Below are 16,687 nucleotides of genomic sequence, written 5' to 3' on the forward strand. Positions count from 1 at the left end.
TGTGACCAGCGATGTGTAGCAACATCGGTCACGATGATCATATATATATTCATTATTGCTTACGCACACTTGATTACACACACTTGTTCAAACATGCATACATACGTACGTGCATACAGGCAGAGAAATATGCATATATGTCTAAGTTCCGATGATAAAAAATGTCTTGTATCTTCGTTCGACATCAGTTTTCTTTCTTATCTATCTGTCAAAATTTGAAAAGTAAAAAAACCTGAATAACATACTTACAAGCATCCATGAGCATATCCATCCATCCATACATACATACATCCATACTTACGTACATACCTATATATATATATATACACTCTCATACATAAACACACACACATGTAGATATTCGTATGCATACATGCATACTTACATAAATATAAATAAATATATATACATATATACATTTATATATATATATATATATACACGCACATACACACACGCACATATACTTACACATACACATAAGCATAAAGTGGGTACACCGTAAAAATAACACCCTGACGGCGCCTCTACTGCCTTAAACAGTCCGCCCCCAGAAAGACCCCCTGTGGATTTCAGGATATTACATGAATACTTCACCAAAATATTTAGGCAAAACAATACAGAAAATTCACATCTCAAGTGACTGGATAATGCCCTTGTCTCGTTCCCCTTGCTATGTCACGTATGCCTCTGTTGTTTTTGTTGCTGTTGTGTTATTGGTGGTGGTGGTGGTGGTTGTGATGAGGACGACGATGACGATAATGATGGTGATGATGGCGTCGTTCATAATGGTAGCGGTGAGGATGGGCGACGACGCTGTTGACGCTATCAAATGATGACACCACCGCTATGACTACGCTGAAAACAACTACGCACGATGGCGAGAACGACGACGGTGATGACCTCGATGTGGCTGCTGACATCGATGACGACTTAGACGACGATCCCGAAGGCAGCGGCTGCGGCGGCAGCAATGGTATTGGTGATAGTGTTAGTAGCAGTGGTGGCGATAGTGGTGGTGGTGGTGGCGTCGTCGTCGTGGCGGTGATCGTTGTCGTCGTCGTGTCAGCGGCAGAAGTGTTGGTAGTTGTGGTGGTGTTGGTGGTGATGGTCGTCGTCTTCATCTTCATCGTGGTGGTGGTGGTGGTGGTGGTAGTGGTGGTGGTGGTGGTGGTAGTGGTGGTGGTGGTGGCGGTGGCGGCGGCGGTGGTGGTGGTGGTGATGGTGGTGGTAGTAGTGGTTGTGGTGGTTGATAGTGGTGGTGGTGGTGGTCGTCATCTTCATCGTCGTGGCGGTGTTGTTGTTGGTAGTGGCGGTGGTGGTGGTGGTGTTCGTGGTTGTGTTGGTGATGGTGTTGGTGGTGTTGTTGTTGTTGGTGGTGGTGGTGATGGTAATATATTTGTTAGTCCTTTTCCTACTTGTTCCTTTTTCGTGTACCCAACCTAATAAGATCTAAATTCCTGTATGCATATGCAATATAATGTTATAGAGTCATAACATTTTCAAAACTATGGATCAGTGACTACAAAATAATAATACATTTCCTATTATACAGATAATGCAGAAAAACGTAGCTGTCAGGCATTCACATTTCGCAGTTTACATAACAATATTATACGGAAACATCAATTCAATACTTGAATTCTAATTAGATTTAATTATAAGTCGGTCAATAGAAAATACTTACAAAATGATCTGATCCCGTTCTAGGCACTATCGCAAGGTAGTTTTTAGTTACTGGTAATTTCTTAATGTGGAGCCTCTCCATAAAAGGAATGACCGCTATATAAGGATGTACTCTAGTTTTAGTTTTGTTTCATCTCTTAATCAGAGGAAGGGAGGAAGGAATGTTGTCTTCATGCCGGAGACTTGGTCCGGATGCTACTGGGAACAGAGTGAATTCTGTTTAACATACCCAAGGACCAAATAGCTATGATAAAAAGGGCAACGTATTACGTTTACTACCCAATTAGATTACGTCAGATTTTGAAGTAAAAATCACAATGTCCCAGAAGATATACTGCATAATATTACTTGTGACAATGACATTTTATATCAGTCCAGCATGCTACACTGTTGTGAATTTAGTAAGGCCTGCTCAAAATAAATAATCTAAGTCTAAACGATGAAAGCATCACTAAAACTACAACGCCAAGTGGCCTGCAAGAGGAGTTTTATTATACAGTAGAGTTAAAATTAAGATATAGTAGAATGGTTTATACTATTTGTTAATGGTCTTTTTCTGACCCTAATGAAATATTATTTTTGAACAGTAAATGATGATATCAATGAAAAAATAAGTATGCAGTTTATATGATAATAATAGAAGAGTTTAAGGCGGCGAGGTGGTAGAATCGTAAGCAGGCCGAATAAAATACTTTGTGGGAATTTCGTCCGTTCTTTACATATTGAGGTTAAATACCGCCAAAATCCCATTTTGTAGCCATGTCCCTTCTAGGTCAGTAAAATGGAGACTGAGTTCTATATAATCGACTTACTACATCCCTCAATATTACTGGCTTTGTACCAAACTTTTTTTACCAATTTTCGAACAGTTTATCAATGAGCAATTATAAAAGGTTATAGTGTTTAACACCTTGCACGATATCACATTGTCTCTGGTGCAGCATCAATACAATTGGGCAATGTTTCAAGAAAATTATTACAGTAACCAACTGCTACCTCCTATGTGACTACCATCGGTGTATTCCATTTTAAAATCGCAATGGATGAAAACTTATAAGCTGACATTTTCTATTTATTATGTGATTCTATCATGGAAGGTTAATGAGATTATCCATGTTAAATCCAGTATTATTGCTAGTTCTAAGCCGGTTTTCTAAGCCAGTTTGTAAAATGGCACTGTACGCGATCGTGTTGGAATATAGCACAATTATGGTTTATCATATAAGTAAGTGAAATCTACTTCAGAATAACCCGATAAGTTTAATTATTCTTTATGGTATTATCTTGAAAAGAAAAAAACAGTTCTTGCCTTTTAACATGTGTTCTTCTATAACATAATGGATGAATAGTACTTAACTCTTGCAAGTGTATTCCTAGGAATGTATATAGTGTTTGACGAGGAATAATAGGGACATTAGAAGCAAAGTGCTCAATAAATGTTTGGTCACATATTGATTTTAAACCAGTGTCTGTTAGTTGAAATTTTATGATGCCTGTAAAATTTCCGACAATTCTGGATGTTTTTCTGCAATAATCTTAGATTAATTCGTTAGACATCCTCTTACTGAATTCTATAAATGATGTATTATTAGGTTAGTACAGCATTTTCCTGCTGCTACAACTTACTTTGGTAGGGCTCCGACAAAGCCATTTCATCAAACATCTCGATTCATGATCGTCACCTGCAGTTCATAGATAGAATCCATTCTTGTTCCTGTGTGGTCTATCAGGTTGTCGATAAGTGCCAGACGACGTCTCCTACGCTTTCTGATACCATGTTGAGGGACCCAGAGAACAAGTTTTGATACATCTTCTTCCTGGTACCGCATATAATGACCTGATAACCGGAGTCATCTTCTTACGTCTTGTTGGTCACTTTTGGAAGGCTCATTGGTCTCATTTGATGTTACAATTCGTACCCACGGTCATTCGTAGCATCCTTGCTGCTAGGAACTGATTCAAGATCAATATCTAATATAAATACGTGGTGTGACGAAAGAGTGATGAAACTGTTAGAATATTTAGGGCGCAAAAATTGGCTAATCTGCAAAATTATTTCTCACCACCTCTCTTGGGAATATAAGAAGTATTCTGAACAGGAATCCAAAACAAAAATTAGTGCTCTTTTCTTTAAAAGACAACTCTATAAATATAAAAAAAAAAGTGTTGAGGTACCCCGTAAGTAAATAAAACATCTGATAGAATGATGAAATAATATTACTCATATGTAGTAAAAAGTTATTAACTTCGTTACTTAGAAATAACTAGTAAATAATTAGGTTTTATCTTTTCATCAAAACATATTTAGGGAAATACTAGATTTTATCTTTGTATTCAGACTTTTGACCAGGCAGAGCATATGTATGAGAGTGCGAATATAAATACATCTGTGACTGCATAGACAAGCCAGTATATCGAAATACAAAGATAGAGAATCACACACCAATAGACACACTCTCTCAGAGACACGTATGTTCGTACATATATATATATATATATATATATATATATATATATATATATATATTAATTTATATATAGAGGGCATTATACATACATGCCAGGAGGCATTCTACATACACGCCATACGCTAAGAGGGACAATCAGTCATTCTACCAAAAATATTACTAATCCCACCGAATGCAATTTTTCAAAGAAAGACATTTAAAAATATATAGACCTGTATCACAGTGATTTCATACTTACGTAATCATCAGCAGGCCTGAATATACTATATTTATCTATACGCACACGCAGGGCATATACACTTTACAACAAGATCCACTCATACATATATAACAGCTCCTTTTATGACGGCATATATGTGTATATACAAATAGCATACATATATAAATGGGACCAGACACACACACGCACATATAATCACATACATATACAAACACGTGCGTGTTTATACATGCAAAATATGCATACGTCCATATATAGATATGCGTTGTGATTCGTGTGTGTGTGCGTGTGTGTGTGTGTGTGTGTGTGTGTGTGTGTCTGTGTGTGTGTGTGTGTGTGTGTGTGTGTGTGTGTGTGTGTGTGTGTGTGTGTGTGTGTGTGTGTGTGTGTGTGTGTGTGTGTGTGTGTGTGTGTGTGTGTGTGTGTGTGTGTGTGTGTGTGTGTGTGTGTGCGTGTGTATTCTGTATACATCTGAAGGCACATGATGACCATATTTGACGGCATTTATGACACGTTGCTGGGTTTAAACAAGACTTGATATTTCTGAATCACGAGACATTTACTAGCCACTTTCCCTCTCCCCATCTTCCTTTCACCTCTCTCCTCTCCGTTTCTCACTGCATCCCTTCCCCCACTCTCTCGTACCGCCATTATATTCTTGCTACATTTACTTATATCTGAGAATATATTTTAATGGCCACTTTTCAATCTCTGTGTTTTCATAGAATTTATGTTGTCATAAATATATTTTCTCTAATAGATAAATTTGCACTTTGCTTAGGCGTTCACCGATATCTTTGCGACTTTGCGAGTAATTCAATGGTAGGAATCTATTGTGGTCGGCCACGTTAAAAGATTCTCTGATTGGGAAAATTCTTGCTCGTAAAGTCGTCAAGAGTTTTGTGCTGGCGAAACTGAGTAAAATTAATAGACGAACACAAGGTAATAAACGGAGGGCTCTTTATTTCTCTTTCTGTCCCTTCCTCTCTCTCTCTCTCTCTCTCTCTCTCTTTCTCTCCCTCTTAATCTTTTTCTTTCTCTTTCTCTGTCTTCCTCTCCGATTTTATCTCTTCTCCCCTCATTTTACACACATATCTAACTATCTATCTATCTATCTATCTATCTATCTATCTATCTATCTATCTATCTATCTTCTATCTATCTATCTATCTATCTATCTGTCTATCTGTCTGTCTGTCTATCTAACTATTTATCTATCAATCTACCTATCTATCTATCAATCGATCTATCTATCTATATATCTATCCATCCATCCCTCCATCTATATGTCCATCAATCAATCTATCTATCTATCTATCTATCTATATCTATCTATCTATCTATCTATCTATCTATCTATCTATCTATCTATCTATCTATCTATCTATCTTTCTATCTGTCTGTCTATCTAACTATTTATCTATCAATCTACCTATCTATCTATCGATCTATCTATCTATATATCTATCCATCCATCCCTCCATCTATACATCCATCAATCTATCTATCTATCTATCTATCTTTCTATCTATCTATCTATCTATCTATCTATCTATCTATCTATCTATCTATCTATCTATCTATCTATCTATCTTCTTTCTATCTATCTATCGAACTATATATCTATCCATCCATCTATCTATTTGTCTATCAATCTGTCTATCCATCTATCTACCTATATATCTATTGGTCTGTATGTTTCTCTCTCCTGTGGTGTATTTGTCTATTTCTCAGTGTCTCACATTCGGTATTGATTTCTTTGTCTTCTTCACTATATGTATATTTCTATGTATATCTTTCAACTTCTTTATATCTCTCTTTCTCTCTATATATATCTCTCTTTTATTCTCATTCAATCTCTGTCTCCCCTGCACTCTTCTCTCTACTTCTCCTTTATCCCTCACCTCTTTTTCCTTTCTCGCTCTCCCCCCTCTCTCTCTCCTTTCTCTCCCCACCACATGCACACACATGAACATACAAGCGATTCATTTTGACTCCGTCTACATATATTTCACCAGAATTGTATTTGTATATCCTGGACATTTAAGGCATTATTATTGAGACAGAAACGTCACTATGCATAAGTATTATACATAAGTTTCTACGCTTATATATATATATATAAATACGCACACACACACATACACACACACACACACACACACACAACACACATATATATATGATGGTTAGATAGATAGCTAGCTAGATAGATAGATAGATAGATAGATAGATAGATAGATAGATAGATAGATAGATAGATAGATAGATAGATAGATAGATAGATAGAAAGATATGTATAAATAGAGGTAAACGATGTGTTTAAGTTGTTCACTTCACACTCACGCATTTCTAGGTTCGATCCCTCGGCGTTGTACACAAGCTGTGATCATTCTTGAAGTCATCGCTATTGTTGTCGTTGTCGTCGTTTATCTTGATGATGATGATGATGGTGGTGGTGGTGGTGGTGATAATGATGATAGTGATGATGGTGATGATGATGATGATGATAGTGATGATGGTAATGATGATGATAGTGGTGATGATTATGATTAATGTAATGATGATGATGGTGAATGCTGGTAATGGTGACGACGGTGACCATGATGACGACTGTAAATGATGGCGATTTTAAAAATAGAATTAAATATGTAAGCAATGAAACGTACGTACGTAAATTTATCTGCAGAAATAACGGAATGGCGTTAAAAATTAAGAACAAAAAAAAAATGTTTCAAACATATAATCTCATATTGGAAGGATTAAAGTTTTAAATATTGGAGACTGTAGCACTCTACGAATTTATTAATGAACATATGTACAACTGTCTATGAATAAATAGATCAGCTGGGAAGAACTGAGCTATTTTGGTTAGTGATTGACAGCGGTATTATTTATAGACGTTTATTGTGGATATAAGTCATTCGAACTGGAAGCACTAATCCTGCTAGGGTGACTGGCTGATTAATGTCAGACGTTCACAGTATAATTCGAGTGATGTCTTCCAACATGTTCGCCCTCTTTAATAAGGTGCGGTAGCTTTCTATGCATTCATAGAGATGCATTATTTGAAATTTTCTGAGTGTTCTTCCACTGCATTAGTTTTGTTTTAATTTCGCAGTTACGGGGACGTAAACACACCAGCATCGGTTCTCAAGCGATGTTGGGGGGACAAACACAGACACACAAACACATTCATACATACATACATACATACATACATATATATATATATATATAATATATATATATATATAATATATATAATATATATATATATATATATATATATATATATATATATATACGACGGGCTTCTTTCAGTTACCGTCTATACCAAATCCACTCACAAGGCTTCTTCGAACCGAGGCTATTGTAGAAGGCACTTGCCCAAGGTGCCACGCAGTGGGAATGAACCCCGAACCATGTGATTGGTAAGCATGTATTTTTTTTTTTTTTTTTTTTTTTACAAACATATAATCATTATTTTAGCGAACTGAAAATAAAATAGAAACAATTCATAAACAACTTTAACCGATTTACGAACTTTATACGGTTCTAATCAGAGGTGTCTACATCATCCTGACAGTTTCCAGAAGAACGAGCAGCTAAATTATTTATATACTCACCAAATGCAGCAGTTACTCAATGAAGGAGTCTCTAATTTGCATAACGAAAGTGTTTCACACACTATGCATACAAGTGGCCTGTGAACCGGGATCTTAGTCCAGACACAAAACCACACGCACATATGATTTTGATTTTGACTTTGATTTTTCCAGTTTCACCTTATGAGCTGTGGCCATGCTGGGGCACCGCCATTTGGTGTTGCTACTTGGTTTCACTTCATGAAGGCTTTCTAGCAGCTGCTATTTGGTGCATGAGAGAGTTCGATGCAGCTGCCCTCATCTGCCCCTCCTGCCGTGAAGTTGGTTCATCTGGGACACCTGACAGGAAGAGATCAGCTCATTTTAAAGACATCTGTATCCACCCCATGCAGGTCTTTCAGGTTCTTTGGGAGGATATTGAAGAGCTGTGGGCCTCGGAAGCCCAGGCTATCACATAATCTTGTCCTACATCTTGATGGCAAGTTTGGAGTCCTAGCACCACGCAGTGACGCCCAGTTCTGGCATTTGCGTAACTCTCGATGCCAAAGTTCAGGACACTTCCCTCCAGGATCTTCCAGATGTATATTATGGCATATCTTTCCCGCCTACGCTCCAGGGAATATAATTTTATTTCCTGAGTCTTTCCCAGTAGCTTACATTCTGCATAGAGGCTATCTTCTTCGTGTAGCTACGTTGGATCGCCTCGAGCTCTGTGATCAACTTGACACTGGATGGTGACCATAACTGAGAGCAGTAGTCAAAGTGGCTTAGGACAAGTGTCCTCCAGAGGACCATCATGTTTCTTGTTCTCTTGTTCTAAAGGTTCTGAGGATCCATCCGCCAGTCGTCTACATTTCATTGCCAATTTAGCAACATGTACACGAAAGGTCGCGTCATCACTCATGTAAATACCTAGGTCACGCACTGATTGTGCCTCTGGGATTGCTATTCCTCCGGGTCCAGTGTATTCATTGGGTATTGCATTTAGTTTTGCATGCTGATAGTATGGAGCTTGAAACTTTTCAGCATTGAACTGCATGCTATTCTTTTCGGCCCACTTGTATATTTTGTCTAGCTCACATTGCAGGTGTTTAGTGTCCTCAGGGTTCTGTATTGCCTGTGAAACTTTTGTATCATCTGCATAACTTGTGATCGTGGCTCTCTGCGTGGCTGAGGGCATGTCTGAGAGGGCCATTATGAACAGTAGTGGTCCCAGAACAGTGCCCTGCGGAACACCGCTCACTATTCTTTTCAGAAAGTCATGAAGCCATTCTCCCAGTTTTCCAACTATGTTGAGATCACGCAGTTTGTGACATATCATTCCATGATCGACTTTATCAAAGGCCTTTGCAAAGTCGAGATATATCACTTCCACATTTGAGTGGTTGAAGCAGCCGTTTCAGCACCCAGTCATAGTGTTAAACAGCTTCTCCCTGGTCGGAAACCATGTTGGGTGTCGGGCAGCAAGTATTTCTTCAAGGAAGGTGATCAGCTTCCTTCTGACTATTCGTTCCATGACCTTGCTGATGTGTGAGGTCAGAGAGATAGGTCTATAGTTCTTGGCTTCCGCTCTGCTACCTCCTTTATGAATGGGGCATATTTTACCTTCCTTCAGTTTTCTTGGAAGTTTGCCAGCTGCAAGGAAGCTCTGAAAGAGGAACTGCAGTGGTCTTGCTAGGACTCTCTTACATGCTTTTAGGAGGATTGCCGGGAATCCATCGGGCCAGTACTGAGTCTGTTTTCATTTCATCTATAGCCTTGATTACATCTTCTTCCTTTATATCGATGTAATCTATCGTCGCCGCCTCTGATTTTATATCTGCAGTGGTAAAAAAGTCAGTTGGATTGGTGATTTGGAGATGCCCAAGGGGTGGAGTGAAAACACTCTTGAATTGCTCATTCAGTATTTCACTTACCCTCATTGTTTTCCTGTAAGTGTGCCATCCTTTTCGAGGAGTGGCCCTATTCTACAGTGCACCGTAGCTGTTTCTTGGCATACCTGTAGAAAGCTCTGGGGTTAGATTTTATGTTGTCTGTAGCCCAGGCTTCTTTGTCTGCTCTTTCCTTTTCATGGGAGATTTCAGACATTTTTCGATTTCCAACAGTTTTATTTTTAGGCGGGACTTTCACTGCTTTCAATCTGTTAGTTTAGGCGATTTGAAAATTTTGTACGCCGTCTCATTAGAATTTTCCTCTCTCTGGGGATTTTGTTCTTGTGTACAGTGGCCTTTCTCTCTGGACATATTGTAGCATATGGCTTGCATTACAGACATGAATTGTTGAAGTTTCACGTCGATGTCTGGCGAGGAGAGACATTTAGGCCAGTTTTTTGAGGATCTCTTTCTCAATTTGTTTCCAGTTTGCCTTATGGTAGTTCAAGCTGGAAAGATTCTGGGGGTTTCTTGTAGGCTGCATGTCCGTGCTCTCTTTCGGCCCGTACATGGTCAGCTCTATCATGTTGTGATCCGAGAGTAGTGTCGGTTGTCACTTTCACATTATGGATGAGATCCATGTCATTTGTGAAGCAGAGATCCAGTGTGTTACCTGCCCTGGTTTGTTGGAGTATTACCTGCTCCATGTACAGGGTGTTGATGAGGTCAGGAGGGACCTCGCCTGTCCTCGTTCACATCTTGTCATTCCTGGGAGAGAAAGGCCCTCGGGCCATCTGACATTTGGCAGATTGAAGTCTCCCATAAGAGTACACTTATGTGTTGTTCTAATGTGGTTAGAACTTCTATTTTTATAAGGCAGTCTTCAAACTTGCCCACATGGCTTGGGGCATCTGTAGCACCCACAACTACATCAAGTTGCCTATATGTACAATTAGTGTGTCACACACCGAGTTTGAGTATGACAAGAGGACCTGGGTGTGAGGTCCTCACGGATGTACATAGCAACACCTCCATGACTCCTTTCTTTCCTGTCGGTCCGTAGTACAGCATACTGTGGTATGTGTAACTCCGCATCTGCTATATCCGGTTTCAGGTGCGTTTCCGTTAGTGCTATGCATAAGGCTTGATTGCATGCAACAAAATCTCTCAGGAACGGGATTTTTGTCCTGTTACAGAGTGTTTGCAGTCCTCTGAGTGTTTGCAGTCCTCTGCAGTCCTCTGATGTATAATATGTATATATATATATATATATATATATATATATATATATATAATATATATATATATATATATATATTATATATATCATATTTATATAAATAAGGATAAGATCGATATTTAAATACCAATCTTATCGGGTGGCCAGCATGGGATTAAAAACCTTTGAAATATATATATATATATATATATATTATATATATATATATGTATATGATATATATATGTGTATATATATATATTATATATATATATATATATAATATTATATATATATATATATATATATATATATATATATATATGATATACATACATGTGTGTGTGCTATATATGATATCCACATTCTTTCAAAGAATCATGCTCAGCAACAATTCTCCAAATTCGTATGAGATGTATATTTATTTATCTATCTATCTATCTATCTAACTATCTATCTACCTATTTATGTATCTATCTATATACGCACACGCACGCGCACAAACATGCAAACACACACATACACATATAGATATAGATACATATATCGAGGTAGATAGATAGATAAATATAGACGTGGATATTGATATATATATATATATATATATATATATGTATGCGTGTATGTATGTATGTATTTTCATATGCATGTATATATTTCCCCGTCTTAACGATCTGTGCCCAGATTCCGTCGAGGTTGACCTTGCTTTTCATCATTTTTAGGTCGCTAAAATAAGTTTTAGTTCATCACTGGGAGAAATGTTATAGACTTTACTTTCTCCCGAAATTGCTAACCTTGTGGTAAAATTTGAATCCATTTTTATTACTATTACTATTATTATCATAATTATTATTATTATCATCATCATCAGTAGTAGTAGTAGTAGTAGTAGTAGTATAGTAGTAGTAGTAGCAGCATCAGCAGCATTTCGATGTAGTGTTATATCATTGTGTGTAGAATTCGTTGTATTGCTCGATAAAATAACCAGAAGATTAATACATAAAGAGGAGAGAGAGAGAGAGAGAATCAGAAAGAAATTAAGAAAGAATGAGAGAGAGAAGGAATGAATGAGAGAAAGAAAGAGGGAGATAGAGAAAGAGAGGGGTACGGAGAGAGACAGCTGGCGCAATTATCTCTATATCTTGGCATCGTAATTTTACTGTACCCCGGGTTAAACAAATATATCTACTGACCACTATCATGGCAGAGAGGGGCAGGGAAGCAGAATGAAGCATTGTCATGAAAGTGTCTTCAGTTACCCATATATAAATCAATGTCTTCTCTTATGAACCAGACACCCTCACTTGCGTAACCGAATACTTCTTTGACCGTTTCCAAACTGCGTGTAAGAGTACAAATGTTATTGTTTTATTCTTAATATGTACGCAACAAACCCTATTACTCGCTTTTTTGGTTTCTTTTGTGTTCTTAAAGTTTCTTCTTCTTTCGATTTATCTATGTTGGTCGTATGTAATAGCATTTATTATCATCTAGTTATTCTGTCTATCTCAGACATTGAAGGGTATTGTTTTTCTTTCCCGTCGATGTAATAGTGTAATCTTATGTAATAAATGTCCCATCTCTCAGTAAAATACATACATTATATATATATGTATGTATGTATATGTGTCTGTGTATGTATATACACACACACATATATATATATATATATACATATTTGTTTGTCTATATACATATATATATATATCCGTGTGTATATACATAAATATATATATATAGAGAGAGAGAGAAAGAGAGACAGACAGACAGACAGACAGACAGACACAGATGTATGTACGTATGTATATACATATGTATGGCTAGTATGAATGTATGTACATATGTATATACACACTGACAAAAAATCGTATCAAAATATATCCCTTCGCAAGGTAATAAACTTAACTACTTTTGCCCTTCCATAGAATTCATGACGTAATCTTATGTTATAAAATCAGTTAATCCATTTTCGTTCTCCTTCCATACGTGTAATTATTCAATCGTTTCAAATGTTGTAAAAGTCTTACATAAGAAAATCTGTCCACTGGCTTTGTATGTGCTTGTGCTCGTAATTGTATATGTGTATATGTGTGTTTTGGCCGAGCGCGTGTATTTGAGTATGATGCTATCGTCTTTAAAGAATTTCCCTTTTATGCTCCTGTTAATTTTCTTTTTTGTTTTTTTATTATTTATTTTTGCAAAGGTACACGTATGTTTGGTGGGTAGATAAACGCGTGTGACGCAAAGAGGAAAGTAAGCATGTTGATATCTATGAACGTGTATATATATATATGTGTGTGTATATATATATATATATATAGCTATACATACATATATATATACATATATATATAATACATGTATATATATATACAGACATATATATGTACATATATATATATATATGTACATATATATATATATGTACATATATATATATATATATATATATATATATATATATATATTATATATATATATATATATACATACATATACATGTCTGTGATGTACACGTATATGTAATATATGATGAGCGTGTTTATGTCATACAACTGACGCCATATGCCCTTGATATGCAATAAACGATATATGCTGCACCCTTTAAGGGCGTCTTCCGTCCATAAGTGGTCATTATCTTGACACTGACCCCACAAGTCTACCCTGATTACATCTATCAATCTTTGGAAAAAGATTTTATACACGTTTTTGTGTGATGTTTTAGGAGAATGACTCGTTTTACAGCGGGTACGTTGCATTAGGTTTTTTTTATATCTGTCGGATGAGACAGATAAACTGTTCCCAGTCGCAAGCTTTCTTAATATTCAAACGCAGTGAAACTCTTCCTTGTCTTTTTGAACCGTTCCTTTGGTAACGAAAATCTGACCAAGGGAAATAAACAAATATTATTGTCAGTAATGCGATAAAACTAAACAACAAATATCCTATGCTTGGCACTCCAATAGGAACACAGGAATAAACAAGGAGAGAAAACAGAAAAAATGTATATTGGCTAGCGATCTATCATAGCGAATGCCGGACAGAGGGGTCATACCCGAGAGCCAGGAAGAAGGGGAGATAATAAAGTGCATACACACACACACACATATATATATATATATATATATATATATATATATATATATATATATATATATATTATATATATATATATATATATGCATACGTATATACGTATTGATAATGAGACATTTCTAATAAACATGTGTGTGTGTGTGTCTGTGTGTGTAACTGTGTGTTTGTGTGCGTTTATTAGAAAAATAGTATCAAAATCCTAAAATGAAAGATAAAGTATAACAGTAATACTGATCATTTGTCAAGTAATACCTATTTTAATTCCCCCGAGTGATCCAGACACTTAACATTATGAACAACAGGATCATACTGCAACTATCTGAAATCTTTAATCTATGCCAGTCAACGCAAGAACTGGGTGGAGGACATAATAAATGAAGTTAGAAGGTGGTTGGAAGCTGTGGTAAAGAGGTGAGACAGAGGGATAGAGATACAAGAAGACGGGGTGAACATTAATCAGCTCAACTAACCTCAGCTAATCTGGGTTGGTAACTAGTTTATATTAATGCCTAAGACTTTTAAATCCCTAGCTGAAAGCGCGTGTGCGTTTGTGTGTGTGCCTGTGAATACTTTCATCTTGTAAATTCATGAGGGAGTTACTTAGCCACAGGAGTATTGTGTTTCCCTTCACAAGCTGAAATTTAAAAAATTCAGAGTAAAGTATATCCCCAATAAAATTATCAGCAACAAATAAAATCGTTTGTGTGGTGTGTGTGCGTGTGTATGTATGTACGTGTGATTGTATTATGTATATAAATTATTCTATTATTCATTTTAATACGTGTATAAAAATTTGTATTATCCATTTTATTACGTATATGAAATTTGTATTACCTATTCTGTGCAGTATTTCTTTATTTAGTTTATTATTAAATCTTCATTTTAACATCAAAGTAAATATAGTAAATATATCAACTTGTATGATCAAACCTACTGACATTATTTTTTTCTTTTTCTATATTTTGCAGAAGTTTAATGCCAAGATCTGAAGAAGGTCAACTCACCATCGAGAAAACACCGAGTTATTTTATAACGAAAGATGTTCCTAGAAGAGTGTACCAGTTCTCCAAACATCTCAAGTTGATTGTGGTAGTGAGGGACCCCGTTACTCGGGCTATATCTGACTACACACAGGTGGCCAGCAAGAAGATGGATTCGCGTAGCTTCGAGGAAATGGTGTTTGTTGATAACACCACCCGTATTGTCGACACCCAGTGGAGTCCTGTCCGTATAGGAGTCTATGCTAAACACCTGAAACATTGGCTTCAGTATTTCCCACTGGAACAAATGCATTTCGTGAGTGGTGAACGTCTTATTGAAAACCCTGCTGATGAGATGTTGAAAGTGCAACAGTTTTTGGGGCTCAGACCTGTTATAAACCACAAACATTTTTACCTGAAATCCAGGAAAGGATTTCCTTGTATCCTTAAACCTAACAGACAAAAAGGTAGCCACCCTCACTGCTTAGGTGAAACTAAAGGGCGTATTCACCCCATGATTGATCCTTCGGTGATACGGAGGCTTAGGGATTTTTATAAGCCCTTCAATATAAAATTTTATCGCATGGTTAATCAAGATTTTGGATGGGTATGAAATGTCTAAATATATGATTTATAGAGTGAAAAAAATATAAGCGAATTTTTTAAACACAAATTTACAGCTTCTTCCATACAAATAAGAAATAAAGTAAATTTTTAACAATGGCTTCTAAATTTCTCGTTTATATCTTCTGTTTGTCGTTTTTCTTTGTATTTTATTGATATAAAGTGATACTGAAAAATAATATTTTTGGTCACATTAGAATGTGTTCCGAAAATAGAGAAGAGATTCAAGCGAAAACTAGTATAGTAATAAGTATTTTAAAGATTTATGATCAAATCATATGGCTGTCAACTTTGCTTCCCACTCGTATTCTGTAGTTAACAAATACTGAGTTTAATATACAGCAACAATAACAACAACAAAGCTAACATCATGCCGACATTACTCGTCGCCCTCACACATACACACACACAAAACCATTCATCCCATATTTTGTGGTCTTAACACCTCAATAAGAAACCAAATATATTCGATAGATATTGATAAGACAATGGAAGCACTCCGTCGGTTACGACGATGAGAGTTCCGGTTGATCCGAATCAACGGAACAGCCTGCTCGTGAAATTAACGTGTAAGTGGCTGAGCACTCCACAGACACGTGCACCCTTAACGTAGTTCTCGGGGATATTCAGCGTGACACACAGAGTGACGAGGCCGGCCCCTTGAAATACAGGTACAACAGAAACAGGAAGTAAGAGAAAGTTGTGGTGAAAGAGTACAGCAGGGATCACCACCATCCCCTGCCGGAGCCTCGTGGAGCTTCAGGTGTTTTCGCTCAATAAACACTCACAACGCCCGGTCTGGGAATCGAAACCGCGATCCTATGACCGCGAGTCCGCTGCCCTAACCACTGGGCCATTGCGCCTCCACTGATAAGACAATAAAAGAAACACAAATATAATCCAAATGTAGTACAC

At 36.8% G+C, this 16,687-nt stretch overlaps 1 protein-coding gene across 1 annotated transcript; it reads left to right on the top strand.

Moving 5' to 3' along the window:
- The first annotated feature begins 849 nt into the window (after positions 1 to 849).
- Positions 850 to 15,880, top strand: LOC115214396 (heparan sulfate glucosamine 3-O-sulfotransferase 3B1-like). The gene is made up of 2 exons (XM_036504397.1): positions 850 to 990; positions 15,102 to 15,880. The coding sequence occupies exons 1-2, from the start codon at positions 850 to 852 to the stop codon at positions 15,759 to 15,761; spliced, it is 801 nt and encodes a 266-aa protein (XP_036360290.1). The 3' UTR covers positions 15,762 to 15,880.
- Positions 15,881 to 16,687: the final 807 nt, after the last annotated feature.

The sequence above is a fragment of the Octopus sinensis genome, linkage group LG7, assembly GCF_006345805.1.
Source record: "Octopus sinensis linkage group LG7, ASM634580v1, whole genome shotgun sequence".
NCBI lineage: Eukaryota > Metazoa > Mollusca > Cephalopoda > Octopoda > Octopodidae > Octopus > Octopus sinensis.

What these genes read in the sequence shown, in the direction of transcription:
- LOC115214396 (XM_036504397.1), top strand. Translation starts at nt 850, where the DNA reads ATGACTACGCTGAAAACAACTACGCACGATGGCGAGAACGACGACGGT. An exon ending in GCAATGGTATTGGTGATAGT is followed by an intron (nt 991 to 15,101) that starts GTTAGTAGCAGT and finishes TGATCAAACCTA; the next exon opens with CTGACATTATTTTTTTCTTT.